General features: G+C 41.4%; 1 protein-coding gene across 1 annotated transcript in view; it reads left to right on the top strand.

Moving 5' to 3' along the window:
* LOC140686865 (uncharacterized) overlaps nt 1–22,147 on the top strand; it is a 59,855-nt gene extending 37,708 nt beyond the window's left edge. The window contains exons 5-7 of the mRNA XM_072942041.1: nt 8,771–8,868; nt 10,746–10,847; nt 21,668–22,147. Of these exons, the coding sequence (XP_072798142.1) occupies nt 8,771–8,868; nt 10,746–10,847; nt 21,668–21,857 (390 nt within the window). The 3' untranslated portion in view covers nt 21,858–22,147. The remainder of the gene's footprint in view (nt 1–8,770; nt 8,869–10,745; nt 10,848–21,667) is intronic.
* Nucleotides 22,148–23,780: the final 1,633 nt, after the last annotated feature.

The raw sequence follows: 23,780 nt of genomic DNA, 5'->3' as shown, positions 1-23,780 counted from the left end.
CCAATCCGTCCACCTGCTGAAATGTTTTCTTCTCTCTCCTCCTGGCAGGGCCTCAGCAGGCCTTCACATGAACCTGCCAATAGGCCTCCCTGCCTCTATCTTGTCTCTTTCTAGATCACTTTGCTTGTCTCCTCTACCTTGGAGGCACACAGAGTCCTTTGTGATGTGCACCTGTGATCTCTCCACCTGGTTGCCTCATCTGCCTCCCACACCCTGTGCTCGCTTGTAGACTATTTGCAGTTCCTGGAAGGGACCTGGCTCTCTTTGGCCTCCCTCCTTTGCATGCGCAGCTCCCCAGGGAGAAATGGCCTTAACATTATAGGTTCACCTGATCAATTCTAGGGCATCTCAGAGCTCACCACAGTGGTTCCCTTCTCTGGGAGAGCCTTGGCTACAGTTCCGGCTCTCTGCCCCGAGCACTCTCTGCTGACTGTTCTCCAAGCCCTCTTAACACGCCTCCTCAGCCATCACTTTACAATGAGTCCTGTGCTCCTAGGAGCTCCCGGAATCAGGGACTGTGTCTTTCTCCTCTTTATTCTCAGAGCATTGTAGAGACTCAGATACAATGGTGGAGGGAACAGTGGTTATTCTGCAATTTCTCTAGAGTTGGGGCCTAGGGGTAACAGTCTGGTGGGAAGAAGGGCTTAGGGGATTTCCCCTGAAGCCACATTTTCAATTAACATTTCATGTTGTTTTTGTCTACTATTTGAAGTTACGAGTCTTAAAACAGAATGACGATTTCTAAAAATTACCCTACCGATGATTGAGGAAAATGGCAGTTTTCCGTATTTAAGAATATTATTTTAAGTTTGTGTGACTGGGGTGGTGGAAAATAGAAATGCAGGGGCTACTAAAGCATTTTCATCCCCTTCCCCACCCTCAGGTCCTTTGGACAGAAGAGACAGAGGGATTTGTCTTTCCTTCTACAAATTTTTATAGTTGACTCCCATTTTTTCACATGCGCCTTCATTATTGTGGCCTCCTTTTCATCACAGACTAGGTGCCCATTTGTCTTGAACTAAGTCCCGGTCACTGCTCCCCCTTCCTGTTGGGATGTGCACAAAGAAGCATGGCTCTCATCCTAAAGTCAGAAAAAGGGTAGAAGAAGCAGGGAAACATTTGTTGAGGTGCCATCAGTGTTTGAGCAGTGTTTGAGCAAGGCATTTTACATAATTGGAAATGTAAATTTATTGCTGCCACTCCTGCTGCAAAATTAAAAAAATAAAACTATATATCTTTGTATCAACATTTCAGAGCTATGAAAAGATGATTTCTGAGTCATCTGTATTATTGCTTCTTTCCATCAGCTGAGATAATTCAGAGCTGCTGGTGCTTGCAGTCAGCAGCAGCAGGACAGTATGTTGTGAGCATGAATAACACTTGGGAAAAAAATGCCTTTACTAGGAGCATCTGAAAATGTCTCCAAATATAGATTTAATAAATTGAATCACAGATCTACAGAATGTTGGCACTGAAAAAGTCTGGAGGGAGCAGGTCAAACTCCTCTTTTTATAAATGGAAAAAAATGAGGTTCAGCTACCAATAGAAAGTGACATTTGTCTTTACAATGTAATAAGCTTCTAATAATCCCCATTATGAATTGTTCCCATTGTTTACAACTGAAGATGGGGGTAAAGCATATATTGGTGAAAGACTGTACATTCAGAGATGAAAGCTGAAACTTAGACAAAATTAGATTTTCATAATGCTTTTGAGTCCTGAAAAACAAAAACTTATCATATTGGCAGCATACAAAAAATAGTGAAGAAAAGTTTTTGGTCATTTAAACTGCCAAGTTTAAATTTAAAATTGCCAGCTAATAAGTTTAAATTTTCATTGGAACATGCTTGTTGAAAAATTGAAGATGAAGACTCATTTAACTTTATCGTTCTTCCTTATTTAAAAAATTTCCTTATTATGTTTTTTTTTAGTTTTTTATTTGAAGTATTTTGCTTTACTTGTGAAAGCATGCTCCATTGTTTAGAGAGGCCAGCTTTGTGGTAGTGAGATCTTGCGAATGAAGTTGCCTAAATTCATATTTGAACACAGCAGCTTGCTTCCTGAGTGATTTTGGACAACTTATCTTCTCTGTGCCATAGTTTCCTATAAAATAAGAAAAAGAGAGTTGCTTCTTCATGACAGTGGTAAGGACGGGTCGAAGTAATGTACAGAATCTACTTGGAAGGCTTCCTGGCACAGAGGAAGGGCCATGTACTTAGTTACAGCTATTATTATACTATATCTGGTTTTATAATCCAGGTAAATCTTGAGTCTTACTGATTTCATCTCTTAAAAAATTCTAAATATAAACTCTAAAACGGAAACTCTTAAACTTCATAGTTGTAGCTAATTAACACATAAAGCTCAACGAAGAAACACACAGTGGAGACCATTTAGCTGCAGACACCTGTGATACTTTCTGTCCTGCACAGACTCTAAGCTGCCACTACCGTCACTTCTGAGATCAAAGACAAACTAAGGAATAGAGCTTTAAATCTTGGCCTCGTCAGGTGCTCAGACCATGGCAGGGAAACAGTTTACTGTTCACATGTGCATTTTCAAAAAATAGTATTTAAACGAACACTGTATATATTTTGTTGTGTGTTTGACATCGTTAACAGAAAAGAAAAGAAAAGAAAAAACAGGAAAAATCCCATGCATTTACAAATAAGGAGGGTATGTCTGAAAATTATTATTTTTTTATATTATGTTTAGGATTTAGTGACCAGTTAGGAGAAATATCATTTCATTGGTGTAATCCCTTGATTGACTGAACATGCTTTTTTAATTAGGAAGAAGAGCGTGTTCCATTTACCACCCGGGGAAAGGTGTATACATATAAACCTTTGTGCAAGTGCTCTTTTCTGTGTAAGAACCTGCCACAGACTTTTAAAATCTAATGTGAAATGCTGAGAAAAATGAAAGTCAAGCTGGGAACTATGTAGTCTCATAGAGAAAACTTTTTCCAGAGAACATCTGAGCCAACGCAGGGCGCCACTCTGGAGGTTCCACAGTCTCTTCTGTACACAGTGCTTCCCCCAATTCTTTTCACCTCATTTGTTCAAATCAGATCAGTGGTTTAGGATTCTCCAGGGTCTGATTAAGAGACCAGATGGAGGCATTAAGGGTTCTAAAATTTTCCAACAGTAACAACCAAGGTAAAATATCTAAGAATAGCCTAACAAAAGGATAGTAGGAACTATCTAAAAATAAAAGTAGAAACTACTGAAAGATATAAAAGTTTCTTTAATCACATGATTCTAGATTAAAAGATCATATCTCCAAAATATCAGAAGTTATAAAATTGATTTGGGTTTATTGTGAATAAAATCATATTAGTAATATAATAATTAATAAGATAATGAGAGTTTTACTAGTTCAAGAATAGCCAGATTAGAAAATAGGGCAGGAAGTCCAGATATGGGCTCTGATATCAATAATAATTTAATATAAGAGATGGAAGACATTACAAATCAGGGAGATAAATAAAGGTTATTCAGTGAATGGAGCACTTGTTATCTACTTGGGGGGAAAAGAAAAGATTGAAATCATACAGTGAACCATATATTATGATAAATTCCAGAAACATTTAAAAAGTAACACAATTAGAAAAAAAACTAGAAATAAATATGGATGAGTATACAACCTCTAGATGAACAGTAAGTTTCAGAGGAAAGTATACAAAGATTTCCATGCATCAGAAGCATCCTAATTTTAAACAAAACACCAGAGGATGTTATTTGTTTACAAATCCGACAAGGGGCTAATTCCTTCAATACATAGAGAGTTCAGATCACTTCAAATGTAACATCAAAATATCTCAGGAGCGTAGAAGGCAGAGAAGATGAACACACATTCACAAAGGAAAAAATAGATGTCACACTTCAATGGTAATTCACTCAGTGCACATCAAAATGAAATAGTTTTCCACCTCTCAAGTGAAACAGCTCTGTTTATGAGGATGAAATGACAGTGATCACCAATCCCATGCCTAGGTTACTGGATAATTTTTTGTGAAGTATGGTTGATTTACAATGCTGTGTTAACTTCTGGTGTACTCCTCAAGCCTTCTTAGAAAGCAGTCTGGCAGTTGATATCAAGAGTCAAAAATATTCATATGTTTTAATCCACTAATTCAGCTTTGAAAAACTTTTAATCAGTAATTATTTCAAAATGGCAGGGAAAATTCAGTATGGATGCAAGTCACAGACATATATATATATATAAAATCTCAGCCAAAATATTCTTCCAACACTTCACAAAGTAGAATAGTATGCAGCCACGAAAAAGTGTGTCGATGAAAATATTTTATGACATGTCAAAGTGTTATGCTTATGATAGATTTGAGAATAAAATTAATATATAAAATGATTTGTAATATACAAACAATGCACCGTTCTGAAGGAATTATGTCTATAGGTAGAAGCATTATTCATTATTATTTTTTATTCATTTTCAGAGTTGGAGTCTTTTGATTGTAGGTGACAAAATCAATCTCCAATGTGTTTAAACAACAACCAAAAAATGGGGATGCGTGGGATTTATTGGTTCCTGTAAATGAAAACCTCAGGTCTGAGGTCTGGCTTCAGTCAAGGAGAGATACTCTAGCCCAGATGATGTCAAGGTCTGCTTTTGTCCTGTCTTCATTCTGTATCTAAAGATATCTCAGCATGATGCTTCTGGGCACTCAGTATCCCAGATCATCCATCCAAACCAAGACAGGTCTCTTTTGGCAGCTTCCTCTCTTGATAGAGGAAGCTTATGATTCACATGGGCACCAGCACGTATCTCCTCACATAATAGTGGCTCTTCCTGGGTTATTTGCCAATTCTCCAATCATGTGCGAGGCCAATAGAATGAGGGGTATTATTTGTCTTAAACCAACTGAGATCTACTTCTGGTGCTTCAGAAAGAGTGGGTCAATCGAGCTTAAATCACAGGACTAGAAACAAAATGGAGGTTACTTATCCTAAAGCAAGTTCTGGGTCCTCTTCTAAGACTGGGGACAGATCCAGGACAGCAGTTCTGTCCACTACTGAGTACTTTCAAATTTTCTTTAATGAGCAAATGTTAAATTTATGATCAGAAAAGATGATAAATAAGAAGAAACTTGAGGAAGGAGAATGGAAAGCTTTCCTGTTTCTTAAGAAATATTGAACCCATTAAGTGTTTCAAAGAATAATGGAAATGTGTCAAGTTTGTAAAAGTTCTGAAATGAATTAGAATTGATTTTACAGACCATGTAGGAGACAGTGCTATACAGTTAGTGTGTCTTTGGGTTCTCTGAGTATTTCAGTACTTTCACTTAAAGTTGCTTCATTTGGAGCAAATTGCATCATCTCCAGGTGGCTCTATTTCCTCATCTGTAAAAGAGATATAATATTACCTTCCCCACAGGGTGATTGTGAGGATTTTGAAAAATAGATGTGTGCTGAAGCAATAGTAAGCATTTAAGGAATCTTAACTATTATGTTTACTTAATACATAATTAAAAAATTATTATGCAGACTTTTAAAAAATGCATACTATTTAAATGGCCTTTATGTGCTGTACAAGAGAGGAAGGCTTAATATACCTTCTATAATACATTTTTCTCAGCCTTAACTAATTTTCACATTTAATCACACACACACCAAAAAGTTATTCCTTTCACAAGCATGAAGATTTAACTGTGAAGAAAAGGATGATGAAAGAGAGTAGAGGAGAAAATAAAATGCTTTCTCTACAAACTGATGGCTTAAAAACTAAGAAAACCACCTTTTTAAGACTTTGGTCACCATATTTGTAGCTAATACTTAGGTAGAGTTTTTCACATGCCTGTGGTTAATGTTCCAAATTTTTTCACAATTAGTAAATAATTGATTCATCACAATAGTCCTATAAATTGCTATTGTTATTCCCCCATTATATGGGTGAGGAGATTGAAGCCCCTTGAGGTTAAGAAATTTACACAAGGCCCCACAGCTAGCTTCGGAGCTGGGATCCAGATGCAGGAGTGTGGCTCCGGGAGGTGCTTGTAAACACTCCCACTGCTCTCCCCTGCAGGTGCAAGCCAGCGGCCCACTGTTACTATAAATAACATGATGTGGTTCACTTAGTCCTGAAATTCACATTCTTTGTAGCTTTCTCTCTGGGGCAGCCATCAGGAGCAGCCAGGGACACTGAGTACATGCTTCTGGACTATGACCAAGAAGGTAGATGGAAGGAAAACAGTTTAAAAATGGGATCTTTAATGTGCATTCTTCAGTGGCCAGAAAAAAACCTGCCTAGTGAGGAACTGAAACCCTATCAGCCACGTGCAAGTTATGCTTCAGACACCCCCGCTGCCCTTGGGTCCACGCAGTCAGATCTACAGTGGATCAGGGACATGAATCTTGTGCAAATGCAGGGAGTAGGAATAACTGCCATTTTAAGATCTCAATGAGTATGAAAAGCATGTGAAGCTTTCATCAGCAGAGACCTGCTGTCACTTCCACTGTTTCCCTCAGGGCATGCCCACAGCTTCACTGGTCCTATTCAGAATGAAGACGTCAGCTAGTACCTGCTGACCCCTGAATCGGTGATAGGTTCTCCCTTGAAAGGAAGAATATCCCCTTCATGGGTTACAACTAGTTCATAACCTAAGTAATTCTACAGATGTAGAAGGGATACTTTCATTGGTTCTGCTATCACAGACTTCCCTCCAAAAGAACATGCCAATAGTTACCCCATTTTCACCCATTAAAATATACTTAACAGGCTTCCTTCTTTAGTGCAGTTTTAGGTTTACAGAAAAATTCACAGAAATTGGAGTTCCCATATATTCCCTACGCCCTGCACACAGAGGCTCCTGCTGTCAGCGTATTATATTAGTGGATGCACTCATTCTTTTTGACATCTTGCATTCCTCCTCCCCTAAAATTTAACATGCCTGATATTCACGTCTCTTATGCATTTACGTGTGATTTATATCACATCTCACGTTTATGTGAGGTTTACAACACATGCATGTTTTCTGTTTAAGCTGGGTTGGGGGCAAGTTTTCTGTGTAAAAATATGATCATTAGTGAGTCTCATGCTGCTGGGTTTTTGGGTTGTCAGGTCCTGTTGACCATTGCTTCAGTTATTGGGATCATTGTCTACGGACTTTCACTGTTCACTGTATTTCCTGCAAAACTTCCCAAGAACCTGAGTGGAACAGACCCAATCCAAAAGTACCTGACTGTGCAGGTGGGCCACGCCCATCACTGCTTCCCTCATCAGTTTTATCATCTTCATGACCCTGAACGCCATATATGAGAAAGTGGCAGTCATGATGACTGACTCTGGTAAGCTCCTCCTGCAGCTGAGATAATTTCTACACAAGTTTTAGAACCAGGTCAAAACAGAGACTATCTTTTAGGCACTTCAATTGCAGTACATTACAGTCTTTAGTTAACTTCAAGTGTAAACGTATTTCCTCTAGCCTATATGAGAAGTGAATTAGCTCCATTTTTGCATTAGTAAAAGGGACAAAGGACGCTTTAGAATGTCCAAGCTCTGTGTAAATATGTCAGTGTTTAATAATAATTTCAATTACATTAGATAATGTACCCTACTGTTGAAAGTAAATAGTCTCTGTATTGCAAATAAGTGGAAGAGTGTCGTGGTTCCAGTGGGAGATTTGCTTGTGCGTTACGGAGAGGACAGATAATCACAGTTTTATGTGTCTTCCCCCCATGCTGTTCCTGTTAGTGTAGCTCCATTCTCATCAGCTGCGGCTTCTATAATAAATGTTTCTTCTCTCTGGCTTGTATCCCACCCAGCGGCTTAGCGGCCTAAGTTAAGTGCTTCCCACACATTGCATGTGGCTGGGTGGTTCTCCCAGTGGTCTGCTCAGTGGTCATCTTCTGAAAATACTAAGACCAATTCAAATTCTGAACTAGGAGGATGACCCGTTTTCTGTTCCCCAAATGCTTCTAGCAAGTTGCCCCGTGTTTTGTTTGTCTTCTTCAATAGTCCTACCTTACTGCCGTTCAGGGAGACAAGAGAATATTATTTAGCAGGATGTTTAGAAGTAGCTTTCTTTCAAATTACACCTAACAGAGGACAGTTCTTGCCCATTGGATACTGTTGTGCTTATAAATTTTAAGGAACGGATGACTTTTTTTTTTTTGCCTTGTGGGATATTGCGTTCTTAGTGGGAGAAACTCTTACAACACTGTGTACAGTTGGAATTAACATAGTGGATATGTTAAGAAATTCAAAACAGCTGATATGAAAACAGTGTGAATTGCGTAATATATATATATATATATATATATATATATATATATATATATATATATATATACATACATACATACATACATATTTATTGTGTTAACTCATGTGTCCATGGCTTTGATTAGGGTCTCAAAGCCGTTCACAGTTTTACAGACTTACCTTTTCTTTATTCTAGCTGCAGAGCTCCCAAGGACCAGACTGACTATGAGAAAAACCCAGCCATGAAGGTGCTCTTGTTCCATTTTGTCAACTACTACTCCTCGTGTTTCTACATCACATTCTTTAAGGGCAGATTTGTGACTTATCCATGAGATCTGATGTATTCCCTGTAAAAATACAGAAATGAAGAGGTGTGAATACAGCTTTGTGTTCTGACAGTCTAATCTGTTTCAGGTTTTCTCTTAGTTGCCCAATGAAGAGTGTCTTTACTCTCTGTTCCTTTGATTTTTTTAGGCATAAAATAATGACTTTATTTCATATTAGAGCTATCTAAAATTTAAATGAGATTTTCTTTCTAATATTCCAGTGTGACCCAAGTGGCTGTATCCTTGAACTGATGACACAGCTGACAATAATCATGGGAGGACAGTCCATCTGGAATAACATACAAGAGGTGTTGCTTCCGTGAGTACTCAGTCATGTGTTCTTGGGGTGAGAACGGCCCACCGACCCACGTCATTTTCCTGCTTGGCCATCTCTAGAACAGGGGAGACTCTCTGCTTATTAAAGCTCTCCAGATAGGATGATACAGCCAACAGTATAAACGTACCTGCTGTTTAATAATTATGTTTAAATGCCTTCCTTTTTATGTTTAACATAAATCCTCAAGTGCTATAGTCTCTGCTTATTAGCCCACCACTGGGGACTGACGGATCAGAGCCCATTGAGAGATGGCCCTTTTTGGGGCCATGAACTAAGTTTTCCCACAACTTCCTGCAAATTTCTCCTCCTTTTATATATGCATTTAAAAATCCATAACAGGAATTTGTTGAGTGCCTAGTATGTGCTAGTCACTGTATTAAATGTTGTACATATATGTATGTGTGCGTGTGTGTGTGTGTGTACAATTTAATCACCCAAACAATCCTTATTCTTATCTTCCTTTTGCAAATGAAGATCCTGTGGCTTAAAGAGGGTAACTGATTTGCCCAAGCTCTCATTGCCAGTAAGAGACCACTGTGGGACTCAGATGTAAAACCCTATCTCTCTGAATCCATGTTCGTCTAAGAACAGAGACTCTCTTGGGTTCCTAAGGCACAGGGTTACATAACGTTTTAAGAAACACTTGTCTAAAATAATAACTACAGAGATTTTGACTTATTGTTCTCTTCCTAAAAATGAGAAAAGCAGATGTTAGCCAAGGTCACACTGTCCTTTTGATTTTCACATAAGCACAATCCCACATCAAAGTGGACAGTCCAGTGTTATCTGCAATTTCTAAATATTTCAAGGAGCTTACTGTATTCGCTTTTTGTTGCTGTTGTAACTAGTATCCCCAAACGTCATGGTAGTAGGAAGAAAAAAGAAAAAGTCTCCACTAAACAACACAAATTTAAACTTGTAGTTTTCTTGAATGCAGAAGCCTGCTGAAGTCAAAGTGTTGGCACGGCTCTTTCTGAAGGCCTCAGGGGAACCTGTATCTGACTTTTCTGGATTCCAGAGACCACCTGCGTCTCTTGGCCTGTGACCTCTTTTCTCATTCTCAAGGTCAGCATGGTTGTGTGCCTCTGACTCTGAACCTGTGGTCAGATCTCCTCTCCTCTCTCCCCTCTTCTGCCTCTTTCTTCCTCCTTTAACGACCCTGGTGATTACACTGGGCCCAAATCTATAATCCAGCTGGTCTCTCTTAGAGTCGACTGGTTAGCAACCTTAACCACATCTGCAACCATAGGCCCCCTTTGCCAGGGAATCTGACCTCTTCCTATGTTCTGGGGATAAGGACATAGACATATTTGGGGGGGGACATTTTTCTGCCTACCACACTAACCTTTTTAAGATAATTTCTGGCTTTGAGTTTCTGTTTTCATGAAACTGTTGAACTCTCTTCTGTCTTGCCTTCCACACCAGCATTCTGCTCCTGGCCAACCTAACTGCTGAGCTCGCCCCTCTCTGTGGTGTCCCCCAAAACCACTTACACAAGCAGGTCTTACTGTTGTTTGGAGAATGGGGGAGAAACTCAAACAACTTGAATTTTGAAATAAAAAACCTCCATGATTTTAAAATCTTCCATGCCACTATAAAAAAATTTATTTTTTAACTTCGTTTTTTAATTTTTAAACTATTTTAAACTTTGTAACTTTTTTAAACTTTACTTTTTTTCTTATCACCCTTCATTGTAGGCTCCAGAAACCTGCTATTCTGCCCACCGCATCCAAGTTCCCTTTCATTGTTTCTCCTCCCTTCCCTAACCTTCCTTCTCTCTCCCTTATTACCAAGTTTCTGTCCATTCTCTTTATAGGGCAGTTAAATTATTTTTTCTTTCTTTCTTTGTGTTTTTACAGAGTGAACACCTTTGGGTGTCAGTGTGTCCTTCCACATTTCTTCACAAGGGCTTCATCTTTCAGCTTCAGTATGGATTCCTGGGGTCTGTCTCGAAACCAAAGGCATTTCCCTTGTCCCCCAGCTCACTACGCCCCACAAAAAAAGATTCTGATCTTCGCTGTGAAATGAATCTTTTTTTTCCCTACTGTGCAGTAGACAACACTTACCCTGAGCTCACAGTCAGATATTTCCAGAGGAGTAAAAGAAGGTCATGTGCAAATAGTACTACTTTTCTCTGTGAAAAGAAATAGATCAGATAGAGGAAATACTTAACTCAGATTACTCAAAAGCATTTCCTGAAGGAAATAAGTAAATTATTGAACACTAAATTTTGTTGAATCTGGTTATCCGTGAGCTATTTTTACCAATCAAGAAGGATATATTTCCTAAACTGGTACTGAGCAATTCATGTGAAATGAAACTTGCTCACATGAACTAGTTTAAATTAAAGGATGCATTATAGTATCTGTGGTCTGTTTATACCTTCGCTTAAGTAAGCACATTTTTCTAGGTTCCAGTGAGCTGAACTTTGCCTCCATGTATTTCTAATATGGGCTAAAATATTTAGGGAATTTATTTTGAATTATGATTCCCTTTTTTGAAAACCAGGAATTCTGAATTGTAGCCAAGTTCGAGGGTGGCTTGTGTTTTCCTCACTGCCTCTTCTCTTTGTTTAAGTGCAGTTTCATTCTTAATTTTTCATATAAAATCTTAGCATACCAAAGATCTATCAATTACTCTTGCTGCACCAAAGCTATACCCATCCTCAAAAATACATAGGAAGGGAAAAGAAAACTTATCAAAATTAGCGACTATTTTCATGCTATTCAAATATGTCTAAAGGAACATAATGAAATGAATTTCACTATATCTCACCTGCCTCCACCCCCCCAATCCCATGTGGGTTTCTTGAGTAGGAATCTGGGAGTAAATGAAGAAGGAGAGTGATGCCGTGATCCAGGCTCCCTCTGGGGTCTCCCCAGCACTTGGATTGGCACCTGGTATAACGTAGGTCTCAGTCCAAGCCAGCTGAGTGAGTGAGTGACTCACAGGCATCGAATGCGTAACATCAGTGAATTAACAGCATTCTTTGTAGGACTCAGAGAATAAGCTGAGTGCCCTGTGGCCTTCCCAGCCTCACATACTATTTTGATGTTGGGGTCATTTCTGGGAATGTTATTCTGTACTGGACAAAAGGCTAGTACAATTCCAGGGTTAAGCAACTTTCCTAGGGAAATTTTATGATAAAATATTAAGAAAAATAATTAAATGCCCAAAATGACATAGCATTGTCCTTTGGTGTTTAGATAATGTATGGCTGTAATTTTCTTACTTTATATGTTTTCTACATTTTCCACTGTGTGTATGCACTACTATATAATAAGAAAAAGCAAATGTTTAAAAGAGAAAATCTCTCTTCTCCAGATATGATTTGGTTAGAGGATGAGTCAGAGAAATATAATAAGAGAATCTTAAATACATGTGTCCATAATTCACTCTTTAAATTCAGGAACAGGAAACTCAGGAATGAAATAGATTAAGAGAATCAAAGATACTTGTATTCAAGATTAGCAAGTAGGAGTGTCCTCAACAGAAATGGTGATAATCTATAATTCAGGGATTAAATGTGATAATGAAGGTAAAAAGACAACATGAAGTAGAAAATGCCACGTGGCAAGCACAGTGTAAAGGGCAATTTACTATGATTATGCCAATATGTGTGGTCAATTCCCAAGGAAATGATTGTGTAACCCCTGCTAGAGGAAGAAAGCTTCCAGCCTTGGCTGGAGAGGGGGGAGGATCCAGTGTCTGTATTTTTTTAAATGTCTACAGGTGCTTCTCATGTGCAAATTGATATCCCTGCACGAGAACCTTAAACCAACAGAAAACCCAAAAGACCGTGGACAATGATAGGTAGACGAGAGCCCAAGCTTTTCTGCCACAGATGAGTGGTTCCACTCAGGAAGACTGAGCAAGAAGCTCAGAGTCTTAGCTAAGGACAAGCAAGTCGGGACTTCTAATACGACCTAATGCCATCGACAGGGGAGGGCATTTCAGCACAAGAAGGGAGCGCCAGGTGATTTAACATGGAAGTTTCACCCTGGATCCATACCGTGATTGATTTAGGTCCCGGAGGGTTAAAGCCCTGCTTCCCTGTGGCATGGACCGGATTCCACAAGAGGCTGAGACAGGAAGTATGAGGCAGAGAAAAATTCCCCCAGGAGAATCCCGAGTCTGGGTGATAGGGAGGGTGATGGACGAGCGTGGTCCCAGCGCCACCCCCACCGCAGGGCTCCGAGTGGCTGTGGAGCTGCGCGCCCCCGGCCGGACCTCAGACCTGCCTGCAGTGCTCTGGGTTGCGGCCTGGGGAGCGGCTTCAGCAGCAGGCTGGCCCCATCATTCTCGTAGGTGCTGCAGTGACCCCCAACCCTGTGGCCACGGTGATCCCAAGCCAAGGGTCTAAGTGACTTTAACCCTATTTACAGGTGACCACAGCCGGTTAGCCAGTGCTGCTCAAAAGGAAGATCCCCCATGGGGTTTTGATGTGTCAGGGGGGTTGCTAATACCTGGCCTGCTTTGAATCATTTCATCCTGACAGCAGCCTGGGCAGTTGAAGTTTCATCTCTCAATTTTATTTCAACTTTTTTTGTTGAAAGTATAGTTGGTTTACAATATTGTGTTAATTCTTGCTGTACAGCATAGTGATTCATATATATATATATATATATATATATTCCTTGTCATATACTTTTCCACTATAGGCTATTAAAAGTTATTGAGTGTAGTTCCCTGTGCTATACAGAAGGATCTTGTTGTTTGAAACAAAAATTACTAAACAAAGTAACAAAGTAAGCAGACTAAACCTAGACATGTATATGACACAGTTGAGTTTATCTCAGGATTTAAATGTGGTTTTGATCTCCAGGATCTCTTTATCAAATTACCATATGCAAAGTGCCTGTGGAACACTTCTCAGAAATATGTTTTAAAATCATAAGATTTAGAGAATAAAGAAGGAAGATAATTATACTGGAAAGCAGATATCAAAATATAGAAATGGGCATTTGTGATACAGTAATATCTGAATTATTGGAAGAATGTGTTGAATAAGAGGATCCAGTGGTGGGTCTACTAACCGCAACATTCTGCCATAGCAGTGAGTGTAAATCATCTTCTGAGATCTGCAACAGTTGCATTTTGAATGTAAATAAAGTTAAATAAAAAATAAGCCATGAAGTGTGGATTCAGATTCAGGAGTATCTCGAGTCCATATCCCCAGCACTTCCCAGTGCTCCCTGCTCTTCCCCTAATGTCATTGAAAGAAGTGGGGAAAGTTTGTGAAGCGAAGGGCATGTTCCATTGCAAAGAAATCTCATAGCAAACCTGGGAGCATGGCCAGTGAAAGCTTAATGCTGAGATTAGAGGCCGTGGGAAACCAAGAAGAGGCAGCTCTTTACAAGTCACATCATATGCTCTGTGTGTGTCTACGTGTGTATGCATACAGACGTGTGGGCATGTATGATGTATACACCTGCCTTTCATGTGAAGCCGCCTCACTGTCCAAATTTGAAATCCATCCAAACGTGCAGTGCAGTCAGTCGAAGCTCAGCCAGACGCTAAGTTGTCTGTTGTTGCTCTGTCTCTTCTGCTGAACTCCACGAGTAAACCACGCGCCAGCTGTTGCTTTCAGGGACAACAGCTCTGTAGGCTACAGGTCCATGCCTTGTTTCACTGCCAACTCTGATTTCCTTTCAGGAAAAATTGCCATTTGAAATAGGGGAAAGCATTCAGTTGGCCCACAAGCCTCTGAGTGAGGAAAAAACATAACGTTAGAGTCAGCTCTGTGGGACAGCATCCAGAAGGGGGCAGAGCACTGGGCTGCGAGTCGAGGCTGTTTCTTTCAAGCTCTGCACTGAATTTGAGGTGGCATGCCACTTCTCTGGCCCTTGATTTGTTCAGCTTAAATTAGGGTCTTGGACCTGTTCTATCCAATGTTAGAGTATCACTTTTTTGCTCGGTGACCCTCCATGGCTCCGCAATTCCTTCAGAGGGAAAAATGCCCACATCCTCATGGCAGCCTCTAAGGCTCCACCCCCAAAACCACCACTTATTTCCTATTCACTGTGGCCCACACCAGTCTCCATGCTGTCTTTCCAGCGTGAGAGACCTCCAGGCCTGTAATCACTTTTCCCTCTGCCCCTCCTCTGCCCACCCCTTTGTTTCCTTCTTTGCCTTATTCAAAGGTCACTGCCCCATCCCCACTCCTCCCTAGCACACATTCCTCACCCTCCTTTATTTTCCTCCGCAGCACTTATCACCGGCTCACAGACCCTGTATTTCTGTCTTTTACTTATTTTCTGTGAGATTTTCAGACTGGAAAGGCCATGGTGGATAATAGCAGAGAAATGGGGGTAAAAAAGACAAATGAGGGAAGGCATCTTCTAAAACCTAAAATGCCCACCTGAAAAGGAGGTAGGAGATAAAGTAGCAGTAGTCGTTACAATTTTGGTAAACCCAAGGTACGTGGTCAGGACTAGTTTTCACAATTTTTGAGGGTAGGGAGGCAGCAATAAAAAGAAATTTATCCTGAAAACAAGAAATTAAATTCTTGGGAAGATGATGTGTTCAGCTTGAAATGTCAGTAATACTTTTATGACCTTGGTCTGATAATATCCTGCCTTATAATTTGATCTGTTTGACAGCTGGGTCATTAATCTAATGGTGCCACAGTTCCAGAAGCAGAACAGACCACCCCACGATGGGAATGGGACAACCGTCTGTATCCCATGGGCAAACTGGGGTTATTTTATGAATACCCTGAAATGAGTAAGTCATCAGTGGAGATTTCTGTGCTGTCGGTTATACTAGAATATGCTTTGGGTCTCAGAAGCATCGGTTACCGAGCCAAACAATGACCTAGCATACCGACACGGAGCCCGCTTTTCTCCATTAGATGCAATTATGCAGTCAGGCTTTCAAATAGGGTGCCTGTGTGTATCTTTGTCAATATTTATGTTGTACAAAGCTGAATGTTTACTGCCAAGGAATGAAATGGAATACTCATTCAGATACGTCTCCACCATTGATTCTCAGATCCTTCTGGTCATGTCGTTTGAAGATGAACTCAGAACCGTTACTAGATGTGACTCAGCTCGGGCTGTAGCCCGTGTGGCACAGCTGCTGGCTGATATCCTTCTAAACAGAGTCATGTGAGCCAGCCGGCCTGTGCAGAAAGCCCGCAAGGGCATCCTGCCTCATTGCAGCAAGGTTCACAGGGTCACCCCTTCCACATCTCACACCTGCCTCTGATATGGTTTCTGCCTGATTCCTTGAGTGACCTCATGGCACATCACTGGCTTGAATTCAAGATGAATTTGTTGATCTGGAGTATCGGTAGAGCACACATCCCCTCCTTCTCCAATGTCTTTGTCCATTTCTGTACATTTGTTTGGGCTTGGTTTCTCTTTGGTTGAACTTGGTTTTGAGCTCTCATTTGCCTTTAAATTGTTGCATCTCAAAATAGATTTCCATAGGAAACGTTATCTTTTCTATTATGCATGGCGCACTTTTATCTACTAGAAGGCTGATGAAGTGCACGTTTTGTATCTGAGCCCTTTCAGCTCACCACTGCCTTGAAGTAGTTTTTTTTTTTTTAAGCTTAGGAGACAAGAAAGGATTTGGGTCAATAGGCTTTGCATTTATGCATGCGGGTTCATGTCTGCAAAGGCACCCCTTTGTGCTTCCTGTTTATAAGTCTACAGATAGAGGGAGTTTACTTTTTCCTAAATTACATTCTCCCTACATAACAGGATGGAGTAACAGCTATTCTAGAGAGATTGTTCAGATTTATTTGTTTTCCTATTATCTAAATAATCCCTGACGAATTAGAAAATTGAATCCATTTCTGAGAGTAGGCAGTCTGTTTTTCTGTATTCAACGCTGGAGTGAAACTTATATTGTGTTCTTTTCATTCATGGGAGGTAGAATTTCCAAGTGCTTTTTGAATTATTTTTGTTCCTCTAAAATAAATTGCCTTTGGTGGTGATCTCCTGACCTCAGTTTCCTCCTCCCAGTTTTTCCCATGATCATTAATGTCACCCCACCTGCCTTTTTAGTTATGCCTCTTAGCTGCTGAAGGGGAACAGCTACTGACAGATGACCCTGGAGTCCTCCACCTGTGCTACGTTAGGCCTCGCACCCAGCCACCAACCCTAGTCTCCTTCGCCTGAAGTATCTTTCTCTGCTTTTCTGCCTGGAAGGACTCTTGCCAAGCCTTGGCAGGGACCCCTCCACTTTTTAGAGATTATCTGCTCTCCTGTCTAGGCATGAATTGCACTTGATTCTTGTCTTGATGGTGCATGATCGTGTCCGTGTCCATTGTGCTTCGTGGCTGGACTGATCCTGTCGGAGGCTGTAGTCAGGCTTTTCATCCTCCCGTCATTGTCTGGAGCACCACAGCCTGGACCCTGGGCCTCATATGTGTTTAAGTGACTTGAGCTTGGAGTTTCAGCACACTCACATAAAACTGTTAGATGAGTTGGCGGTAATATTGCCCCCAAGGCCCCCACAAGGTTCTATATGGCATATGGCTTTTTCTGAGTGAAATTTCTCTTTTATTTGTTTTAGTGAATTCCCCACTGTCCTTTGAGATTATTAGAGTAACCCTGAGTTGTTAACCACAATATCTCTCCCCCCACCAGCCAATGATCCTGCTGTCTGAGAACTCAGACATGGGACATAAGAGAAATTATCTATCAGTCTTAAAATCTGGAAGCCATAAGATACCGTTTTGCACTTAGAGCACCCACAGCACAAACACCAGTCTCTCAAAAATTTGACGCTGCCTTCCCAGAGGGCGGGCGCCATAAGTGAAATGCTGTGAGGGATGAAGTGAGAGCTCTTTGTCTCTGGTACTGCCTTTTCCACCCTTGCTGTGTTAACTTGATCTTCCCTTCATATATTATGTTCTCCATTTAATTTATTGCAGTTAATATCAGTTGTTCTTCAACATCTCCTTGCACCCGAACCGTCCATTCCCTCTCTCTCCAGTGCTATCCCACCCACGCCTCTCCTGCGCTCTCCAGGACCAGGCCTGTCTCCCCCACGCCCTCACCTCTGTTCTGTCTGCCCACCACCTGCACTGACATTTCCTTAACTCTGCAGAATGAACTTCCCAAAATGGCAGCTGAGTAACTGGGGGGGATTGTAGACCTCTCATCTCTTTACCGATTCATTCGTTTATCTATCCAAAAAACACTGAGCACCTGCTATGCCAAACACTGTATCAGCTGCTGGGGAGACCAAGACAGATAAGACTTGGTGTCTGCACTCCCCAGGCCAGGCGAGATTTGGCGAGTAGTTGATGGATTGCTAACCAGGTGAACACAAATTGGACTTCCTAGAGCTAGAAATATTTGAACTGAATTTTGAAAGGTGAAAGGAAGTTAGCTCTCTAATGTGTGGTAGAGGGAGTGGACACTTCATGCAGAGAGGTAGAGACATAAGTGTACACGGCATGAACTGGCTTGGCTAGACTGAAGAACAACAAGTAGGGCTAGAACAAAGGATCCATAGGTGGGAATATCAGGTGCACATGGCCTCTGTCACGATGGGCCTTGTGTGCTTAGACTTGAATGTATCCTTAATGAAACAGGTATATATTGGAATATTTGTAAGTAAGAGAATTGCATAATATTTATGTTGAAGAATATCTGGTTATTCTAGCAGCAGAATGGAAGATACTATTTTTGGGAGAGGCCCATACTTTGGGGGGAAATGATGTTTTGGGAACAACCCAGGTAACCCAGACAACAAGTGTCACACGCCTGCAGAGAGGCCCTGGGCAGAGGGAGAGGGACATGGGAGGCAGAAGTGATGACTGCTGCAGTAGGGACTGCAGGGCTGGGGCGGCGGGCCGCAGAGCTGCTGAGGTGACTTTCCAGTGACCCATCTTGAAAGAGGATCTGCAGGGGCAGTGTAAGGGGAAGAGCTGATTTCAAGATGGTTCTGTGTGTGGCAGTTTGAGTGCAAAGTGTCTATGGGACATCTGAGGGGTGATGTCTGTTGTTAAGCTGGATTCACCAGTCAGGAGCTCAGAGGAGCTGTGGGTGAGGCCGTGGGGGCGATTCAGTCCTGCCAGGCGGAGGACTGAAGACGAGGCCCTGGGGAAAAGGGCCATGAACATGGCAAATGGGAGACGAGAAATCCACCAAGAGAGAGAAGAATAGCAGAGCAGTTGGGAGAAAGCTAGTTGAGGCAACACAGAGAAGGCTGTAACCTGGCTTAAGAGGGATTTGAACACTGACTAAAGGGAGCACAGTGAGAAACGGGGGGTTTGTGGGGCAAAAAAGCAAGGGCTAATTCCCACCTTTAATTGCCGAGACTGGGGAAAGGGAGGAGGAGGACTAAGGTAGCCTTTAAAAAACAGATCTGTGTGTATCTGTGTGTGTGCATATGTGCACACACACTTTTCTGCCTGGGCTTTTTAAATTTATTTAAGTAAAACAAAAATTAAGGGGGGAAAACACTCCACTGAGAGGAAAATATTTGTCCATGGCAAAAGCTACCTGGTAATCAAATAAACAGGAGCTGAGAATGCCCACTGGTTTGAAACACGCAGCCACCGGCAGTGCAACTCCTGTCTCAGTGCCGCGGTGAGGGCCGTGGGGGATGCAGGGCTCTGAGTCCTGGAGGAGTCATCAGCGCAGGCACTTCTCCAAGAAACTGGACTTTAAATGGAAGAAGAAAGTATAGAAAGTATCAGAGAGCAATACAGGGCCGTGAGAGAGGGTGGGCGAGGGTCAGTTTTGTTTTACAGGGGGCGTTTCTGGCCTTGCTGAGTTGCTAGGCCTTTGCTCTTGTTGGTCTTTGTTCCAAAAGCTTTTTAGAAAGTTCTTCTCGTTTGAATATCTGAACAGATTAAATCATGTTGGGTTATTTCTGGTATTTTATTTTTTAATTAATAAATTATCTGGAATTTATTTTAATAACAAAAGTGAGGACACTGTGCCAGGTCTTCCAATGATTTAGCTAATTACTCCAGTACTTGAATCCACTGATTTGAAGTGTCAGTTTTATAATATTACTAAAATCTCAAATATATCCACGTCTATTCTTGAAATGCATTGTATTACATTCATACTCTCAGTGCACTATTTCTATACTTTTTCCACGACCATAGATTAATGCCTCCTAGAGTTGGTCCTATTTAATCTTTTTCCAGAATATCCCTAACACTGCAAGTTCAAACTTCCCTCCTCATTATTTTATTTGTATATTTGTGTATATTTCTGGAAGAACAATACGATCACCCTTCAGATATTTTTCTTAAATCCATTTTGGATTATTAACTAAATTTGCATTCAGATTCTAAATTTACTTTGGAGAAATAATGTTCTATGTCCCCCAAGCTTGAGTCTGCCCAATGAAGAGTATGGTGCATTCTACTGCTCATTCAATCATCATATTTTTTTCTTTTTTTTAAGTCATTTATCAGAATCATCTTAACATTTTTAATTAATTTATTTCTGAATAGTCTGTGCCTTTGTTGTCATTATAATGATATCTTTTCTGGGTTTTTAACTGGGTTGATTGCTAATAAACTCCTAATTTCTGGCAATGAGAAGGAGATCTGACAGTGTGGGGCACTCTTTCCAATATGGTGACTGTGAGCAGTGTGTTACCTTAGGATGTCCACTTGCCAATTTGCCAGTGGCTGCACCCACTCCACACATTTCTGCTACTTACCTGCCCCCTGTAGGCAGATGAGTTCATGTAGGGTTAGGTGGGTTATGGACACAGATACTGATATCACTGCTGCCACACTGCTGACTCTGTGGCATCACTAACTCTGGTTCTTGCTCTCTGACCTCCCTGAATATGACAGCTCCTTTTGGGCTGTGGACCTACTGCATCTTTCCAGCACTGTCGGCTTTTATGCAACACACCCCTGCCTCTCAGGTCACAAGCAAATGTCAGCTCCTCCTACACATCCACCCCATCCACGGTCTTGCCGTTCCTGGCCAGAGTGGTCCCTACCCCTTGACTGATCAGTAACAGTAAATGGACTTTAAATTTGCCTCTCATCTTCTGGCTTAGTTACATACCTGTGCTAGTTTACTTTAAAGGTCTGCCAGTTAGGAGGGGAGGGTCTAAAAGTCTTTTAGATTTCTGGCCTTATCATTTCTAACTGCTCCCCCACCCCATGGAATAGCTTACCACAGATCTCTGCTGCCCCATCTGTAGCAATGCCCTGTAAATTACAGACAGAGAGAAAAGAACTTCTAAGCCACCACCACAACTTTGACTTCCTGTGACCACACAGACCATAGAAATATCAAGATAAAAATTCCTGAAGAAGGATATTTTTCTTAGGAAGACACTTTAATTGCATACCTTTCTGTGACTTGTAATAACTTCATAGACTTTCTGAATGTGCTGTACTCACCTTCCCAGACTCAAGGGAGCTTGCTCACTTGCCTATTTTCAGTGCATTTCCTCCAGCATTCTCTATGCAGAGCTTTCCCAAAGGTACATTTCTTATTTCTATTTAAATTGTTAGATAAATCCACAATATTCTTTTTTTAATCCTCAATTACAAATCATCTTCCAAGATTGCATTATTTCAACACTGAGAGTGAATAATATGCTTCAAGATTCCCAAGTTTATTATGAGCAAATAACTATGGTTGGTTGAAGATTTTTAAGTATGTTATTCCTACTAAGGGTATATACGTGAAAGAAACAGTTTGAAATAAGTCTTCTTCCCAGAGATATTATATTTGCCTTTTGTTTGGATTCTTTCACTGTTAAACATTATTATTACCGTGAATATGTTTTCTCTTTGGGATTTAGTTCACCATTTGCCCCTCTCTCTTTACAGGAGTAAAGGAATTGATGTTGTCCTTCCATCCGTCTACCACTCCATGTTATGTGTCCATTCCTTAAACAGGTATTCAGTTTGGGTTCACCAGATTATTTGTGGCCTCTTTCCAGTGGCCCCTCTGTTGGCTCTGGAGAACAATATATTGGAAATCAGACTCGGTACGTGGAAACTTGACTACAAATTATAGATGCATGGTGCCAGAAAAAGCCCAGAACATCACAGCGTGGCAGTCAACCATGAAAGTAACAGCAATTCTGGCTGTGGTGGACCAGCGTGAGTAAAAAGGCTTCATTGGGTGAAGACTTAGAAGAGTCCAAAAATGCATTGGCGTTGCTTCCTAAGGAATCCAGTGATGGGTATTGTTTAATATGAGAGGGAGATGCTAACACTATCATCGTTATAAACAACATAGTTGTTGTAATTGTTATTATTTTTTATATAATTTCTTTATAATAAATATTTGTGACTTACAAGACACTTAAGAGGCAGTTGTTAAGAAGTGTGGCCATTATACTGTTACAGAAGAGTTAATTCAGTAGAAGTATGGTAATAGTATTAATGAGTACTCTTTTGATCCTCACATGAATATAAAGGTTACCCAGGAGTGCTTGTATAATGGAGATAGAAATCAATCCATTTAAGAGTTTGTAGAACCTAAAATAACAGCAGTCATTCCACCGTATTTGACTTCGTGTGTGTGCTGGAGGTGGGGAAACAGATTCCACACATTTTCTGGGGGCACATGTGTTCCCAGGCTGGGGGATATTGGCTAAAAACCTCCGCTGCCCATAGAGAGGCACACGCCAATACTTGGCTTAGAGCCCAACCCCCACATTCCCTGTAAGACCGGCCTAGGAAAACACTCAGGGAAGACAAGCTAAGGGATTCTATTAGAAGCCAGGCGCCGCTATCAGTTGGAGGAATATCCTCAAATCCAGGATTCCGGAACCAAGCCTTGTGTTGGGGGGAGTTATGGAGCTCCATTCCACGCAGATGAATGGGGACACAGTTGTTCCCCGTTAGGGAGAACTCCTCTAAGTAATTCCACAGTCCATCAGGGGGCATTCGATGTTTCTTGGACTCCAAGACCAAAACCCATATTCCCTCGCAGCCCGGCTTAGGGAAACACTCAGTGAATACAAGCTAAGGGATTCTATTAGAACCCAGGCGCTGCTGTCATTTGCAGGAGCCTCCCCACACTCAGGATACCAGAACAAGTCTTCGTGTGTGTGCTGGAGATGGGGAAACATAGTCCACGCATCTTTCTGTTGGCACAGATGTACCCAGGTTGGGGATGTTTTTTAAACACCTCCACTGCCCATAGAGAGGCACTCGCTAGTACTTGGTTTAGAGCACAACCTCCACCGTTGCTAACAGCCCAGCCTAGGGAAACACTCAGGGAAGTCAAGTTAAGGGATACTATTAGATCCCAGTTGCTGCTGTCAGTTGGAGGAGCCTCTCCACAGTCAGGATACCAGAACAAGACTTCATGTGTGTGCTATATGTGGGGAAACAGAGCCCACGCAACTTTCAGTGGAAACAGGTTTTCCCAGGATGGGGGATGTAGGTTAAACAGCTCCACTACCCATGGAGAGGCACAGGCTACTACTTGGCTTTAGAGCCCAACCCCCACTTTCCCTCACAGCCCGGCCTGGGAAAACACTCAGGGAAGACAAGCTAAGGGATCCTATTAGAAACCAGGGTCTGCTCTCTGTTGGAGAAGCCACTCCACAGTCAGGATACCAGAACACATTTTCGTGTGTGTTCTTGAGGTGGGGAAAGAGCGTCCACGCATTTTATGGGGGAACAGGTATTCCCAGGTGGGAGATGTAGTTTAAACTCCTCCACTGCCCATAGAGAGGCACTCGCTAATACTTGGCATTAGAGCGCAAACCCCACCTTCGCTCACAGCCCGGACAAGGAAAACACTCAGGGAAAAGAAACTAAGGGATTCTTTAGATCCCAGGTGCTGCTCTCAGTTGGAGAAGCCTCTCCAAAGTCAGGAAAACAGAACACTTATTCGTGTGTGTGCTGGAGGTGGGGAAACATAGACAACGTATCATTTAGGGGGCACAGGTATTCCGAGGTTCGGGATTGTAGGTTCAACCCC

Source organism: Vicugna pacos, chromosome 18 (genome assembly GCF_048564905.1).
Source record: "Vicugna pacos chromosome 18, VicPac4, whole genome shotgun sequence".
NCBI classification, from domain to species: Eukaryota; Metazoa; Chordata; class Mammalia; order Artiodactyla; family Camelidae; genus Vicugna; species Vicugna pacos.
The sequence above is the reverse complement of the archived record's forward strand: the minus strand, read 5'-3'. Positions and strand labels throughout refer to the sequence as shown.